The sequence below is a fragment of the Rhea americana genome, unplaced genomic scaffold, assembly GCF_003343005.1.
Source record: "Rhea americana isolate MKP2758 unplaced genomic scaffold, rheAme1 scaffold_4, whole genome shotgun sequence".
Taxonomy (NCBI): domain Eukaryota; kingdom Metazoa; phylum Chordata; class Aves; order Rheiformes; family Rheidae; genus Rhea; species Rhea americana.
The window spans coordinates 12,223,390-12,236,506 of NW_028186534.1; the positions used below are offsets into that span (position 1 = coordinate 12,223,390).

Consider the following 13,117-nt stretch of genomic DNA (forward strand, 5'->3'; position numbering starts at 1 on the left):
TTGTGCCAGAAGATTAGTTTCCTCTCAGATCCAGCAGTTACGCAGATGCAGAGCTAAGCTGGGTCTCGCTGGAGTTGGCCACCATCCCTGATCTCTACATGTGTGTATTTTATCAGGAGGATGTTACATAAAACAGCCTTGGCCTAAAGGGATGTAAACATGAGCCCCTCTTTCTTCTCTGGTGCCTTCCCATGTTCCTGTGTGACTCCTTCTCCATTTGTTGCCTCAGCTTGGATTTACTGGTAGTTTGGGGGAGGTCTGAACAGGTCAAAACTCCATCTCTTCCCATGGGCGGTGGGTGCAAGTACCCTGTCACAAATGGGGCTGTACTGTCATCTTTCCTTTCATCTTCCAATTGACTGGATGGCTGATTCATTTTCTTCTTGCACCCATTTTCACCTGGTTCTTTGGGGTAAGGATTCTCTTTTCGTTGTGTGTATGTAGCAAACGGGCCAACTTCTGTCTGCTAGGCTCTTTGTTACACTGAAATAAAAATAATAATAACAGTAGCTTTGTGTGTTATTGGCAGGGCAGCCCTGGAAGGAGAGGGCCACAAGGGGAAAGAGGAGAGCCAGGGCCCAAGGTAAGAACTAATTTTCAGCATTATAATTGACTTTCTTTTGCTTCAGATTACATCAGAGGAAGGATACAGGAGTGTAAGCTTCACCTTTATTGGAGCTGGATATTTTTGTTTCAGATTTGAACTTGATTCCTCTGAGTCCTCTCCCTGTTTTACTGTGCCAAGCAGAGCGTAGTGAGTGTAGAGTAAGTAGACTTAGGGCCTTAAGAACCAATGCGTTGAGGAGTATGGGATCACTTAGTATTAATTAAATACTCAGGTTATAAAAATTAAGATGATGGGCCTTATTGAATTGAAATAATGCACTGTGATCAGCAATGTTCTTGGAAAGCAGCCATTCTGGAAAAGAGCCAGTCTTTGTGCTGTGCTTGAGCTGGCTGCCAAGCACACCTGGGTTGATTGTGCTCTTAGTCTGTGGTGAGCTGTGAAGCAGAGCAAGAGCCACGCGCAGACTTCAAGAACAGCTCTGAGGTGAGCATAAGGAATGACCGAGTCTGAACTTCCCAAATGTTGGGGACAAGAGCAAGTCCTGACTGAAGTGTTTAGTGTATTGAAGATGCTGTTCCACTAATGTACGCACGGCAAAGCCAGACCAACCCACTTCTTCCCTTCTTTGGGGTAAACGCTCTGAAGGAAGCAGAGTTGCAGGGGAAACGGTTTGGGAAGGAAATAACAATAAATGCGGATTTCACCTGCAGGTTAAGGCCATCTTGAATAGCTGGAATGACCTGCTGCTTGGGAGGGTGAATCCTGTTTTGCCAGGCAGGATGTGGCACCTTGCCATTGACTCCTGTAGATGGGGTGCCAGCATCTTGGACCAAAAAAGCAAAGGCAGCTGAGGTTTCTAGAGATCCCTACTGTCCTGAATTATTGATCTTGAATCCTGTAGAGGGTTCGTGCTGACCCAGCTCCTGTGGTGCAGTCTATGTCGAGGACAGCCTCTAATTGCTTTCCTTCTTTATGTTTGGTTTTATGTCTTGGGCTTTAGGGTGAACCAGGCCCACCTGGACAAGTGGGGCCAGAGGGTCCTAGTGGCCAGCAAGGCTCTCCAGGTTCCCAAGGGATCACGGTTCAGGGTCCAGTGGTATGTGATCTTTTCCACTGCCTTATTTGTCACTTGTGCTTTGCATTAAGAACATGTCTCCAAAAAAAAAAATAAAAAAATAAAAAAAAGACAGAGAAAGGAGAAAGAAAGAAAAAAAAATTCAGGCAATGTGTCAATGTGTTTACATCATCCTGTTAACATCTGGGCAGCTGCACTAGAGAAAGATAATGATAACAGCCCAGTAGAGTGTTCAGGCATTTCTTGGTCATCATTTTTAAGCAAGGAATGCAAGTGGAGGTCACTGTGTTCATGTCTGTAGGAACGTGGCAGATTCCCATGAACAAACTCTCTTTTAGCACTTTGGAGAGCATGAGCAAACTGGGAAGTGGGTGTGGAGCAGGCATGATGATGTTTTCCTTACAGGATAGTCCAGTATGCATAACTATTTTTCTGCTTCAATCCAAGGGACCACCAGGAATTAAAGGAGAGAAAGGAGACACAGGAAGTCCTGGCATGCAAGTAATAGCAGATACCATTTCTTTAAACTGTCTAGAATATTTTCCCTTTTTTCCTAGTAATTAATTTAAGCAAGTCTGAAAAGTGATAGGATTCTTGTTGTTACCTGTTTTGAAACTCTTTCACTTGGAGTGTCAAACCATCTTCCTGTGCTGGTTAGTCCTGCTTCCTAAAGTTTTAAACATACAATCATCCATAGCTTTAGCCTTCTAAAGGGGCAAATATCCTACCTGTTTCACAGAGCGATAAGACAATCTCCAACAAGCAAGCCATAAATGAACTGTAAATAATCAGCAAAGGTAGGAAGGAAAGCCAGCTTGACTGCCTGCTCTCTGCTTTGGTGTTTTCCAAGAATCCTCAGAGCAGAAGAGGGAGGAGATGGTGTCAGCAAAGTGCCTTAGGACTCAACTGTTATCAAAAGCACCCTTTCAAGGGAGGGGTGCAATATAGGGGGGAAAAGGAAAACTGAGTCAGTTGGTGGGAGAAAAAAGAACTTATCCAGAAGCCTGGAGACAATGCAGGTTAAAGATGGAATGATAATGATTGTTCTGTTCCACAAATAACCCTGTCTCTTTTTCCATGTTTTCTTATGTTCCCTGTTGCAAAATATGAAGTAGAGAAATAATAATCAGATGCCAATTTTACCCAGCAATTCTAAATTACAGGGCATTCCTGGTGTGCAGGGAGCTCCAGGCAGGGATGGTCTTCAAGGTGCAAAGGTAAATCTCTGAGTTTTCAAGCATGAGTGCCATAAATTCCAATTGTTGAGTGTACTTGCAGAGACCTGAAACATTCAGCTCTCCTTATGAACTCAGTGCATAATTGAATGATGCTTTCACTAGGCCAAAAGGACTGGAGAAAAAAATATTGGGTCATCTCAGTTTTGTCAAACTTTTTCATCACTGACCAGGTGGCAAGTGTCTTGTCTGCTTGGCAGGTATATTTTTACTAATTTCTGGCAAGCTTCTGTTAAAAACAGCATGTGGAGAAACCATCTCATTGCTTACCAGCTTTCTTTGAGTCCTCTTGTTAATGCATAACTGGGTTTGGCTTTGCAGGGGGTAAGAGGACTAGAAGGCACGGCTGGGCCTCCAGGACCACCTGGACCAAGGGTAGGTGCATGCCCTGAGCCATTCAATAGAAAAATCTTCCTCATCATGCAGTTGTGGTTTGTGTTGACAAGCTGTCCTCCAACGATGTCAGAGTAAAACCCCTTCTCAGGGTGTCCCAGGGCTGTACCCCAGCACATTTTCACAGGTGTACCTACGCTGACGCTGTCAGCATGAGGTGTAATGCCTTTAGCTTCCCCTGTTGGAGGTACCTTCTGGGGAGGCCTTGAGGCAGGAAGCAGATGATTGCTTTTCTATTGCTAGTTTTCTCCTGCTACTTTTTTTTCAGGTGTTGTGTGAGTTTGAGGTGTATGGGGGTTGTCACACTGAAATCACTAGCTGGAGCTGGAGGGTGAAGGCAGATGTGGAAGGAGCAGTTTGCAGTGGAAATTGCTCACTGCTGTCTTTGTATGAGACCTCATAGTAGTTTTAGTTGGGTATTTATAGAAGCTAAGTCTGAATTCAGCTTGTGACTGTGACTTGCTCATCCTGGGAAGATTCAGAGGAGGCAGGATAGAACCTGAGCTTTCTGAGTATGACGAGAGCACTGTAGCCTTCATACTGGACTCTGAAAGCCATTCTGGTGCTGTCTCAAAGACTTCTTTCATTTTCCATTGTTCAAAGTAATTGCTAATCACTGAGTCTAAACCTAACAGCTGGAAAATTGTAAAGGAAAATACTTCTTGTGTGTGTTGTTTGTTTTTCTTGTCTATATGGCACAAAGAGGAGATGACCAGAGAATGTACTTCCCTTTCTCTAAGCTACTGTTACTGTTGCAGTGAAGCATTAGAGGCAAACATAGGTCTTCAAGGAAAAAAAGAATAATGTGGTATTAGCAGGCTGAAGAAAAGGATTATGCTCTGGGCTAAGTCTAAAATAATCTGAATATATAATGAAGGATCTAAAACCTGCAGGGTAAAAAATGCATTGCAATTTGTTCGCAAAACTGAACTTTGCTGGCTGGACCATAATTGAGACAGTAATAGGGAATGATGTGAACATGACTCATATATGATATACTTTTAACACCATATTCATGGCTGGATAAGACACTGACATAAGCCTTAAGGACAATGCCCTTGCTAGAGTCCTCTGAACTCAAACTGCTGGTGCCTGTGAAGCCACAGGGAGGGGTAAACCTCAAACAGAAAAAGAAGTTAGGAAGTAACTGGCCTTTTATCTTCATCTTGTAATTGATGCTGCAGGGTTTCCAAGGAGTGACAGGCTCCCGAGGCAACAGCGGAGAGAAAGGACCTCCGGGTGACGTTGGGCCAACAGTAAGTTTCTGCTTGTTCAAAGGCAAAGATATGAAATAATTCAGGGGAAAGAAACTATTCCCACAGAAGGTCTCCCTCAAGGTGTAAAGAATAATTTTGTTTTACACTCACCCTTCTTAAGAAGATCTCTGGGTATGCAAAGCCCAGGCTACTTGACCGTTGATAAAGCATTTAACAAATCCTACTTTCCTTCAATCTCTGTGGTTTTACAAGCTATACAAAATCCAGCAGGCAAACAAATATCTGGTGTGAGTGTAGATAAAATAAAGAATTAGAATAAGGCCCAAACAGGACTAGCTAATATTGGCCTTTGGCAAGGCAACCTCAAGTCTAGATGTCAACATTTATTTCTTCTTCTCAGATGTTAAAAACCACTTAAGTTGGGAAAACTGTCCTAAGATAGTATCTGAGGAATTTCTGCATCCTTGTTGATGGTGTTTTATGCATCAGCAGCTGCCTTATTTTTGATGCCCTTAAAAAGAAAACAAAATATTCCTGTGAACTCAAAACCTATTTAGTCATTGTCAGGAGGTCAAATAAACAACCAGAGTGTTGGAAACAAATGTGCTCCATGTCTCACTAATGTAACCTGTACCCTGTTGAACTTTTATTTTCTTTTGCCCCTCCTTTCTCTAGACTTTTATTTTTTTTTCCTTTTGCTTTTTCACAGGGGCTTCCAGGTCCAAAAGGAGAAAGAGGAGAGAAAGTGAGTTTTTTGGGGTATTGGGCAACACAGACATTGTATCCTATCCTCAAAAGAATGGAGGTGGTAATCTGTTTCACAAGTTATACTTACATATTTAAACCATTTTGATGTTGAATAACTTAATGTAGCTGTAATTCATTACCTTTCCACTTTCCTGCACTGGCTATTCTGATGGGATATATATAATCTTACAGCAGCTAGGAGCTTCTTAGTGTCAGTTGTAGTAATGAGAAAAAAAGCCAGTTGAAAATCCCATCTTTACTGGGAAGGAAAACACAAAAACACTTGACTTCACCCAGTTGTTCTTTCTAAATGTATTGTATAACTAGGGACTCGTGTAATATATCTCTGGTGTGCTTACACGGAGAGATGGTACAGTCAGGATATTTACGCTACATTGGAAGGTTATTTTATTGTGAGAAAAATTTTCTTATTGTGATTTTTGGTTTAAAAAAATGCAACCCTGTGTGCTTCTGGGAGTCCGAGTCTCATTGCGAGATATGACTTACATGAATTAGGCTTCAAGCAGGAGAGCTATGCTGTGCAATGAGTTAGCACACGCCAGCTGAGCCCAGGGAATTAGCCATGCATGTACTCTGAGCCTATCTCAGACACAGAGTAATATGCACTGGCTTAAAAATGACAAGGAATTAATGGGCTAATATGTCTTCCCTCACGTTTGAGGCAGATTGAAGAGATGAACATTGCTTTTACTACAGCCCAATTAACCCTATAAATTGTAGCAAGTTCAGTGTGCAAATCTGTACGGAAGTCAAGGGGACTTTTGTCACCTAAGATGTTTTGAAAAGTCTGTGCTCTTTACTTGCCTGTTTCTAGATTGTTGTTATCATTAGTGGGTTTGTGCATCCTTTGCACCTCTGTATAATTGGTGTGTTCATAAAGTACACACGCTGAGAAAAGGTAGAGCTGCTCTGCAGGTGCAGCTGCGGGACGTGCTGTCATACCTTCTCCCAGTTAGGATGGGGCCGAGAACCCAGCATCAGTGGTTCACCTTCAACGGTCTCCTTCAGCAGATTCTGGATCAGAGCCTCAAACTTTGTGGGGGTTTCATCAGGCCAAACCAGCTGTCTACCGTAGATGCATGTCAGCTCCTCTTCCCTGACTCCCTTTATAACCAGTGGAGAGAAATAGGTATTTTTAGGACATGATTCTCACCTACAAGCAGAATAAAGTAAGTCAGATGAATCATGTCCTCCACTGCCTATTTCCTTTCCCTGCCTGTCTGGGTGCCTTTAGGATTGGCTCAAATTGCAGACGTACACTCCAAAAACTGAGAGATGAATCCCCCTTTTAATCTGTGAGATGTTTTGCAGATCTCCTTGAGGCTAAAGACTGTTTTAGTTTCAAGTTAACACCTCGGTATTATAATTTTTAAAACTATTCTCCTTCCATTCCCAGCAGCTTTTCCTTTTCTATGCTTGCTTTTACAATGGAACTGTTTTTTTCCCCTCCCTTGGGTGTTGTGCTAAGCTTTTGTTTAATTTTGAGCAAGTATGCATGTTGATCCAGACAAAGATGTATGTTTTATATGGCTTTGGAGAGATGCAATGTTACAGTTATGGATTTTCAGAGTAAATATTTATATTCAAGCAGATTTTTTTGCATGTTATTGCTTTTCCTTGCTCCCCTAAAACTTTCTATAGAAACTCCCGATATCATTTTTTTTTAGAACACAGTAGCAGTAAGAATCAATGTTTGTAAAAGGTTTAGACAAAGATAACACACTGCAATATCTGATCTTATTAAATGCTTTACATATCACAGGATGCTGAATTACAGGCTACACAATCTTAGCATCCTTTGTGATAACATTTGAAAGTGAAATTTATTCTCCTTTTTTGGTAGCTTCATAAATTACGTAGATCCAGTCTAGCGCTTTTGATGTGCAGGAAAAAAGCAATTATTGACATTTCCCAATTACAATTTTATGGCTTCAGAGCTTTGTGATAAATAAATAAAGCTACATTGCATAGTAATGAGTATCTCTAACTCAAGCTGACAAGAAGAGCAGGCAGACAGATATCCTGCATTATGATATTGATCCTGCTTTAACGATATTAATACTTCCTTTTCTTTAAAAAAATGTTTCACTTTAGGGGGAACCACAGTCCCTGGCCACAATTTACCAGCTAGTTAGCCAGGCTTGTGAGCGGATGATTCAGAGTGAGTATAACCAACTGGACTCCTGAATTTATGCTGCCTCTAGAGCAATGGTGAGGCATGAACAAAATCACAGGGGAACAACCTGAAGCTGTAGTGATCCATAGAGCTCCTCCATCCTGTGCCACGCTGAGCGCCAAGTAAAGCAAGTGTCCTAGGCCAGGCTGTCAGTGCTACATTGTTTTTATTGGGCTGGTATTAGCACAAAAATCCGTGAAGTATTATTTAGGAAATCCCTTTGGCACCTTGCAAAGACTCAAATTTTTCTCAAATGGAAGAGATTCCGTTTGAAACTTGATCCTTTAAGGGAAAACTGCTGTGATTTGTGCTGAATCAATGATTCACTTTATGCAGCAGAAAAAAAAAATGGAGCGCCTACTTTGGAGATGTATCTAATCTGGTATGCTCAGCTCAGAGGGTACAACATGAACAGAGCGCAGCGTGTTTTAAATGCTAAAGAAATCGCATGGATCTCTCTTAAGATGAAGCATTTGTAGAAAAGTTCCTGTGCTGTGATGCACAAAGAGATGAAACAGTTTGCCCAAGGTCAGATAGCAAAATCATGACTCAGCTGCCAGTCTTCTCCTCAGCTTCTGGCTTTTTTAGTTTGGACTGGCATATTTTAGCAGTACCTGTTCCTTTTAAGTATCTTTTTAGACGACATCCTCTGATTTTTGTCCCTTTCCTGAGTTCCTGGCAAATGGACATTGGTTTTCTGGCTTGTCTTCTCAGCTCACGTGTTGAAGTTTGACTCATTCATTCATGAACATGCAAGGAAACCAGTTCCTATTTGGGAAGAAAAATTGAAACCAGGAGAACCAGGACCACCAGGTCCTCCAGGTCCCCCTGGGAACAATGGAGAAAGAGGAGAAAATGGCATCCCCGGACAGCCAGGCAAAGATGGATATCCTGGAGAAAGAGGTATGGCTAGAAGTGTTCTTAAGCATATTTGACCCCATATTTAATACTTTAAGCGCTTCAGTACTTCAAGCAGTAAAAATACCTCATGATATTATCTCATCTCTTTCCTATTTTCCTCTTGGACTCATCGCGATGTCTAAAAGAAAACTTCTCTTTAGTGCTATCCACATGAAGTGGTAGATGAGATAAACCAAAGTAGTTACAAACATATATGCATATGTGCATTTGTAAATGTTGTCCTTCCAGGAGGGCCTCTCCTAATCTTGTTGGAAAGCTTCAGCAGCCAGAAGGATTATGTCAGTGTGTGTTTTTACTGCAAAGTTAGATAGGTCAAAGACTAGAGAGAACAAATGCAGCTCACTCTTCTTGTAAAGTCTGCTTTGAGAGGGATGTCAATTTGCAACCATTTGTACATTTTTGGGGGATGGAAAGTTTGATTTTAGAGGGCTGGATACTTTCCTTACAGAAAGGCAAAATAAAGCCATTTTGATGAACAGCATGGCAATGGAATTGATTGCTTCTGGGCAGAAATGACAAATCTCGGGAAAAGTGGAAGGAAAGCCTGAGGCAACTGAAGTAATGCGGATGGTGGAAGCAGGTTTCTGGAGCAATACTTCCAACAACAATAGCCTCACATGTGACTAAAAAAATGGATTAATATAATCTCAACATCCTGAGAATAAGCAAAGGTCACCAACTGGGGGTTGAAAAAAGCTATTAAAAATAAAAACAGTATTTCGATATTTTCAGGGAAATAGTATCTTTTTCAGTCTAGAGAATAGCATTTAACTGTAGCCCCCAAAACATAGAAATCATGATTAGGCTGGTTGCCCACTTTGCCAAACTAGATTATGAACTTTGCTATTTCAAATATCATTACATAATAAAATACACTCTAAGACATTTTCAGAGGTTCAAAACATTTCCAAACAATTTGTCTGATTAGTGATGGGAGACTTAGAAGTTCCATAAAATGACAGTAAACTTAGAGATATTAATGAAACTGGGGAAACCAATTGGAAAATGCAGATGTATCTCCCAAAAGCAAAATGATGAAAGACTTTGAAGTGCTGGAGTAGTCCTTGTACATAAATTCAAAACAGGAGAGGATCCTGTTCAGAAGCGTGTCTCAAACATTGATACAAGTATGCAGTGGTATAAAAGTAGTAACAGTTACTGCACAAGCATGAATGAATCATGGGAATACACTTTGGATTTGAGAACATTTGTTAGAAGCTCAGGTAATCGTCAAAGTAAAGTAAAACATACTGCTTTCGGTGGTGGCCTAACACCTCTAAATAGCTAGAGACCTTCTATTTACCCTTCCGACCGTGTTGTTCCATTTTGGCTGTGATCTGTAGAACTTGCCGAAATGTTACTGAAATGAAAATGGAAGGCAACAGCTTGCAGATGTTTCAAGCCTGTCAAGTGAGGAGACAGGAGGAGATGGATCTCACTGAAAAAAACTCTTAAGGACAGAGCTGATTAAAATATTTTCATCTTAAAAATATGAAAAATGATATTTTGTCAAAATGCACTTGTTTTGCTGAAACATACTGGTTTTGATAGCAGTGAGAAAACTGTAAGCCTGATGTAACCAGCAGCTGGTTGAAGACACTGTTCAGCTGTGTGATTTGTCTGAGCAAGGTGAAGAACATATGGGAATGGACCTTATATTCAGGCCACTGCACTAACACCAGTACTGCAAATTTCTTTGTAAAAAATCTCTGTTCTCACCTGTATCGGGATGCAAGTCAAAGCTGGTTGGAGCCCTGCTAGTCATGGGCAACTGGTCATTATGGAAAAGAGTGGGAGATGGTAACATTTGGTTATAGACATTGACTGGGAGAAGTGATGAGCCAGGGAGGAGGAGGAACTACAGGGATGACGTACAGACCTGCATTAAGAAGACATTTCTGTTTGGTCGATAAAGGAAGATTCAAGAGCAAAGAGTTTGTGTCTGTGTGTTAAATGCCTGCTGATAGCCTGGACCCTTCTGAGAAGGACCAGGTATGCATAGCCAGGTCTTTCAGTACCAGCAAACATTCACTAAACCTCAAACTGAACATCCTAGTGTCTGATGATACTCAGGGGATACTTCTTTAGACTGCCCCATGGTACACAGACAGAACTGAAGAAAATAGTCATTTGACTGCTTTGCCAAAGGCTGCAACCCTCCTGTGCTGCTTAAACAATGAAAAATAGCATAGTAAGGAGATTACAGGAGCTTTAATTCTGGGTGAAATGCAAAATGCAGGTACCTGAAACTTGTCTTTTATCTTTAACTAGGTGCACCAGGGCCCAAGGGTGAAAAAGGGATGTCAGGAGCCAGTGAAGAAGGAATCCAAGGACCCAGAGGCAGAACAGGTAGAGTGAATAAACCTTTTTGTATCAACCATGGGTCATCCAGACCTCCCGGCTGCCAGATTCAAGGCCCCACTCAGCCTTAGGACTGTTGCAGTGGGCAGACTGGCCTTCCCACTGCAGGGTTGCTGGCAGAGCTGTAGGTGATAATCAGCATCCTGGATCAAACAGCTTGAGGGTGCTGTTTGCTGCACCAATTCCTCTCTATTAAGACAAAAAGATCCATCTGTACTAGACAGCCTCCCCTCTTCAGTACACAGCTGCCAGTGTGCAGGCTGACATCTCAGTTCAGTGCCTACGTACCAGGCAATGATGTGTTTTAATGACCTGAGGCATATCCAGGGAGTTTTAGTTTTCTCATCCAGACTCTCAAGTGATAGAAACGCATTGAAAATTCAACTCCTGAAACCCAAGGGTTTTTGAGTAATCTGTTGGGCTTTGGTATATTCTTCCATCCTGATCCCTCTTATTTGAAATCAGTGAGAGGCTTACCACTGGCTTAACGAACTGGGCACTAACAAGGGAGTATGGTCACACATATTCTTGTATATACAAATTTTTATAATTGAGATATAAAAACACAAAAACAATGACTCTGAGATGGCTCCTGGGATTAAGGTGATTTTCTGCATTGTTGCATAGGTAGACTTTGGATTCTCATAAACAGGCTCCATTTTTAGGGGAACTTGACACCTGTGAAGTCAAGGATAAGACTTGTAGTTAACTGGGATGCAGAAGATATTTTTCCAACTGGCAGGTGCAATCCTTCCACGAAAAAGAGGAAACAATACTCAGATAATGAACAGCAATGTAGGATGGAGGCAGTACAGCGTGGATATTACCAAGGACCAGCTAAAGTAGATGTGCTACTGCTTACAATGCTTCTCCTTCTTCAGGCCCACCAGGAGAAATAGTGCTGGGGAAACCAGGTCCAAAGGGTTCCCCTGGAAATGCCGGTCCTCAAGGTTTTCCTGGTGTCAGAGGACATCCTGGACAGCCTGGATATCCAGGGGGTTGTGATATCTCTGGATGTTATGGGACAGGTAGAAGAGGTAAGCCTTGAATGTCTTAATGTAAAAGTTATGATTTTAGAACTGATATTTCTGGTTACTTCTCTTAAACTAGGTAGAGCCCTTTGTTCATCCTTCAGGCACTGTCAGTACTGGAAGAGCTTCCTTTGTAAAGCAATTTTAATGATTCATATGCAATTGGTCTATTAAAAAAAAAAAAAAAAAAAAAAAAAGACTAAAAAGCCAGCACATTTGGCTTCTCCTAACCCACCCTTCATAAATTAATATATTTAACTGTAGTAGCAGTTTGGTATAAAAAGTGATCATGGGTATATCTTCAATTCTTAATGTCCCCAGAGATGTTTCTATGGTGGACCAGTGTCTGGATTCCTACATATATCTTATAGAGATTTGACTGTGCAAAGTCCCATAAAATAAAATCACTTGTGCTGAACAAAAGATTTGGAAAGGAATAACTCTGGACCCTCCTCCTCAGTACTTGACATTAATTTATTTTTTTATTCACTGGTATCATTGCATGTTTCCACATACAGATTTCATCCCCTGATGCAGAGGCAGCTGAGGATAGTGCTTTGCCCTGGCAATCTTTGGGTGAAGGCTCCACATACTCTGAGAGAAGCAGCAATCTGAACACAAAATGCATTGTTTGTTTGTTTTTTAAACCTTCCATCGTTTCTGTAATGACATGTCAATCAAACGCCAGAGCCAACAAACCAGGCTGCATACAGATGAGCTCCGGTCATCCTTTCCTGTTTTCCTGATCAGCACTGGACAAATGCAGTGTTCAGATTCACATCATTTGTTCCACACAAAGTAAAGACATGGCCAGCAGTGCAGGCTGATAGACTTAATAATGTATTGAAATGCTCAGATATAACATAGGTGATTTTTGCCAGTTTGTGCTTTATTTCTGTCACATGTTACTTTGGGTCTCCAGCGCAGACAAAAAACAGCACCTCATGGCCAAAAATGCAAATCCACTGGAACAAAATTGTTGTTTCTGTTGGCTGACAGTGTAATAAAATCTGGACTACTTTGACTGTTTCTGCTTGTAGCTCAGTGCTGATGGCTTCCTCACAGCGGCGTTACGTACACAAGCACTGCAGACAACGTGATAACCTTCTCGTGGTGTGACAAACCTCACCATTTAGTTGTGCTCTCTGGGGCTTGAGATCTGTCAAGCAAAGTCTTAGATCAGACAGAGCACAGCCATGTACTGAGAGGAGCTGGAGATTAACCTCTTGGCCTTTTCCATCTCTGCCTCCTGCAATCCTAGTAGCTACTTTACATTTTGTCGGCTAAAATATTGAATAGCTCTGAGCCTGACTTTTACCTGTATGACATGGAGGTAATTGCCATGTTCCACCCTTCTCCTTGTGTGAGCTCC

At 41.6% G+C, this 13,117-nt stretch overlaps 1 protein-coding gene across 2 annotated transcripts in view; it reads left to right on the forward strand.

The window, feature by feature from the left end:
• COL20A1 (collagen type XX alpha 1 chain) overlaps positions 1 to 12,774 on the forward strand; it is a 60,919-nt gene extending 48,145 nt beyond the window's left edge. The window contains exons 29-40 of one of the 2 annotated variants that reach the window (XM_085314184.1): positions 530 to 583; positions 1,569 to 1,664; positions 2,091 to 2,144; positions 2,807 to 2,860; positions 3,200 to 3,253; positions 4,456 to 4,527; positions 5,198 to 5,233; positions 7,351 to 7,417; positions 8,147 to 8,335; positions 10,625 to 10,702; positions 11,596 to 11,751; positions 12,264 to 12,774. In XM_085314184.1, the coding sequence (XP_085170310.1) occupies positions 530 to 583; positions 1,569 to 1,664; positions 2,091 to 2,144; positions 2,807 to 2,860; positions 3,200 to 3,253; positions 4,456 to 4,527; positions 5,198 to 5,233; positions 7,351 to 7,417; positions 8,147 to 8,335; positions 10,625 to 10,702; positions 11,596 to 11,751; positions 12,264 to 12,277 (924 nt within the window). In that variant the 3' untranslated portion in view covers positions 12,278 to 12,774. Of the gene's footprint in view, positions 1 to 529; positions 584 to 1,568; positions 1,665 to 2,090; positions 2,145 to 2,806; positions 2,861 to 3,199; positions 3,254 to 4,455; positions 4,528 to 5,197; positions 5,234 to 7,350; positions 7,418 to 8,146; positions 8,336 to 10,624; positions 10,703 to 11,595; positions 11,752 to 12,263 lie in introns of those variants that run through there. The other variant, XM_085314185.1, reaches the window with a different exon arrangement.
• The last annotated feature ends 343 nt before the right edge of the window (positions 12,775 to 13,117 follow it).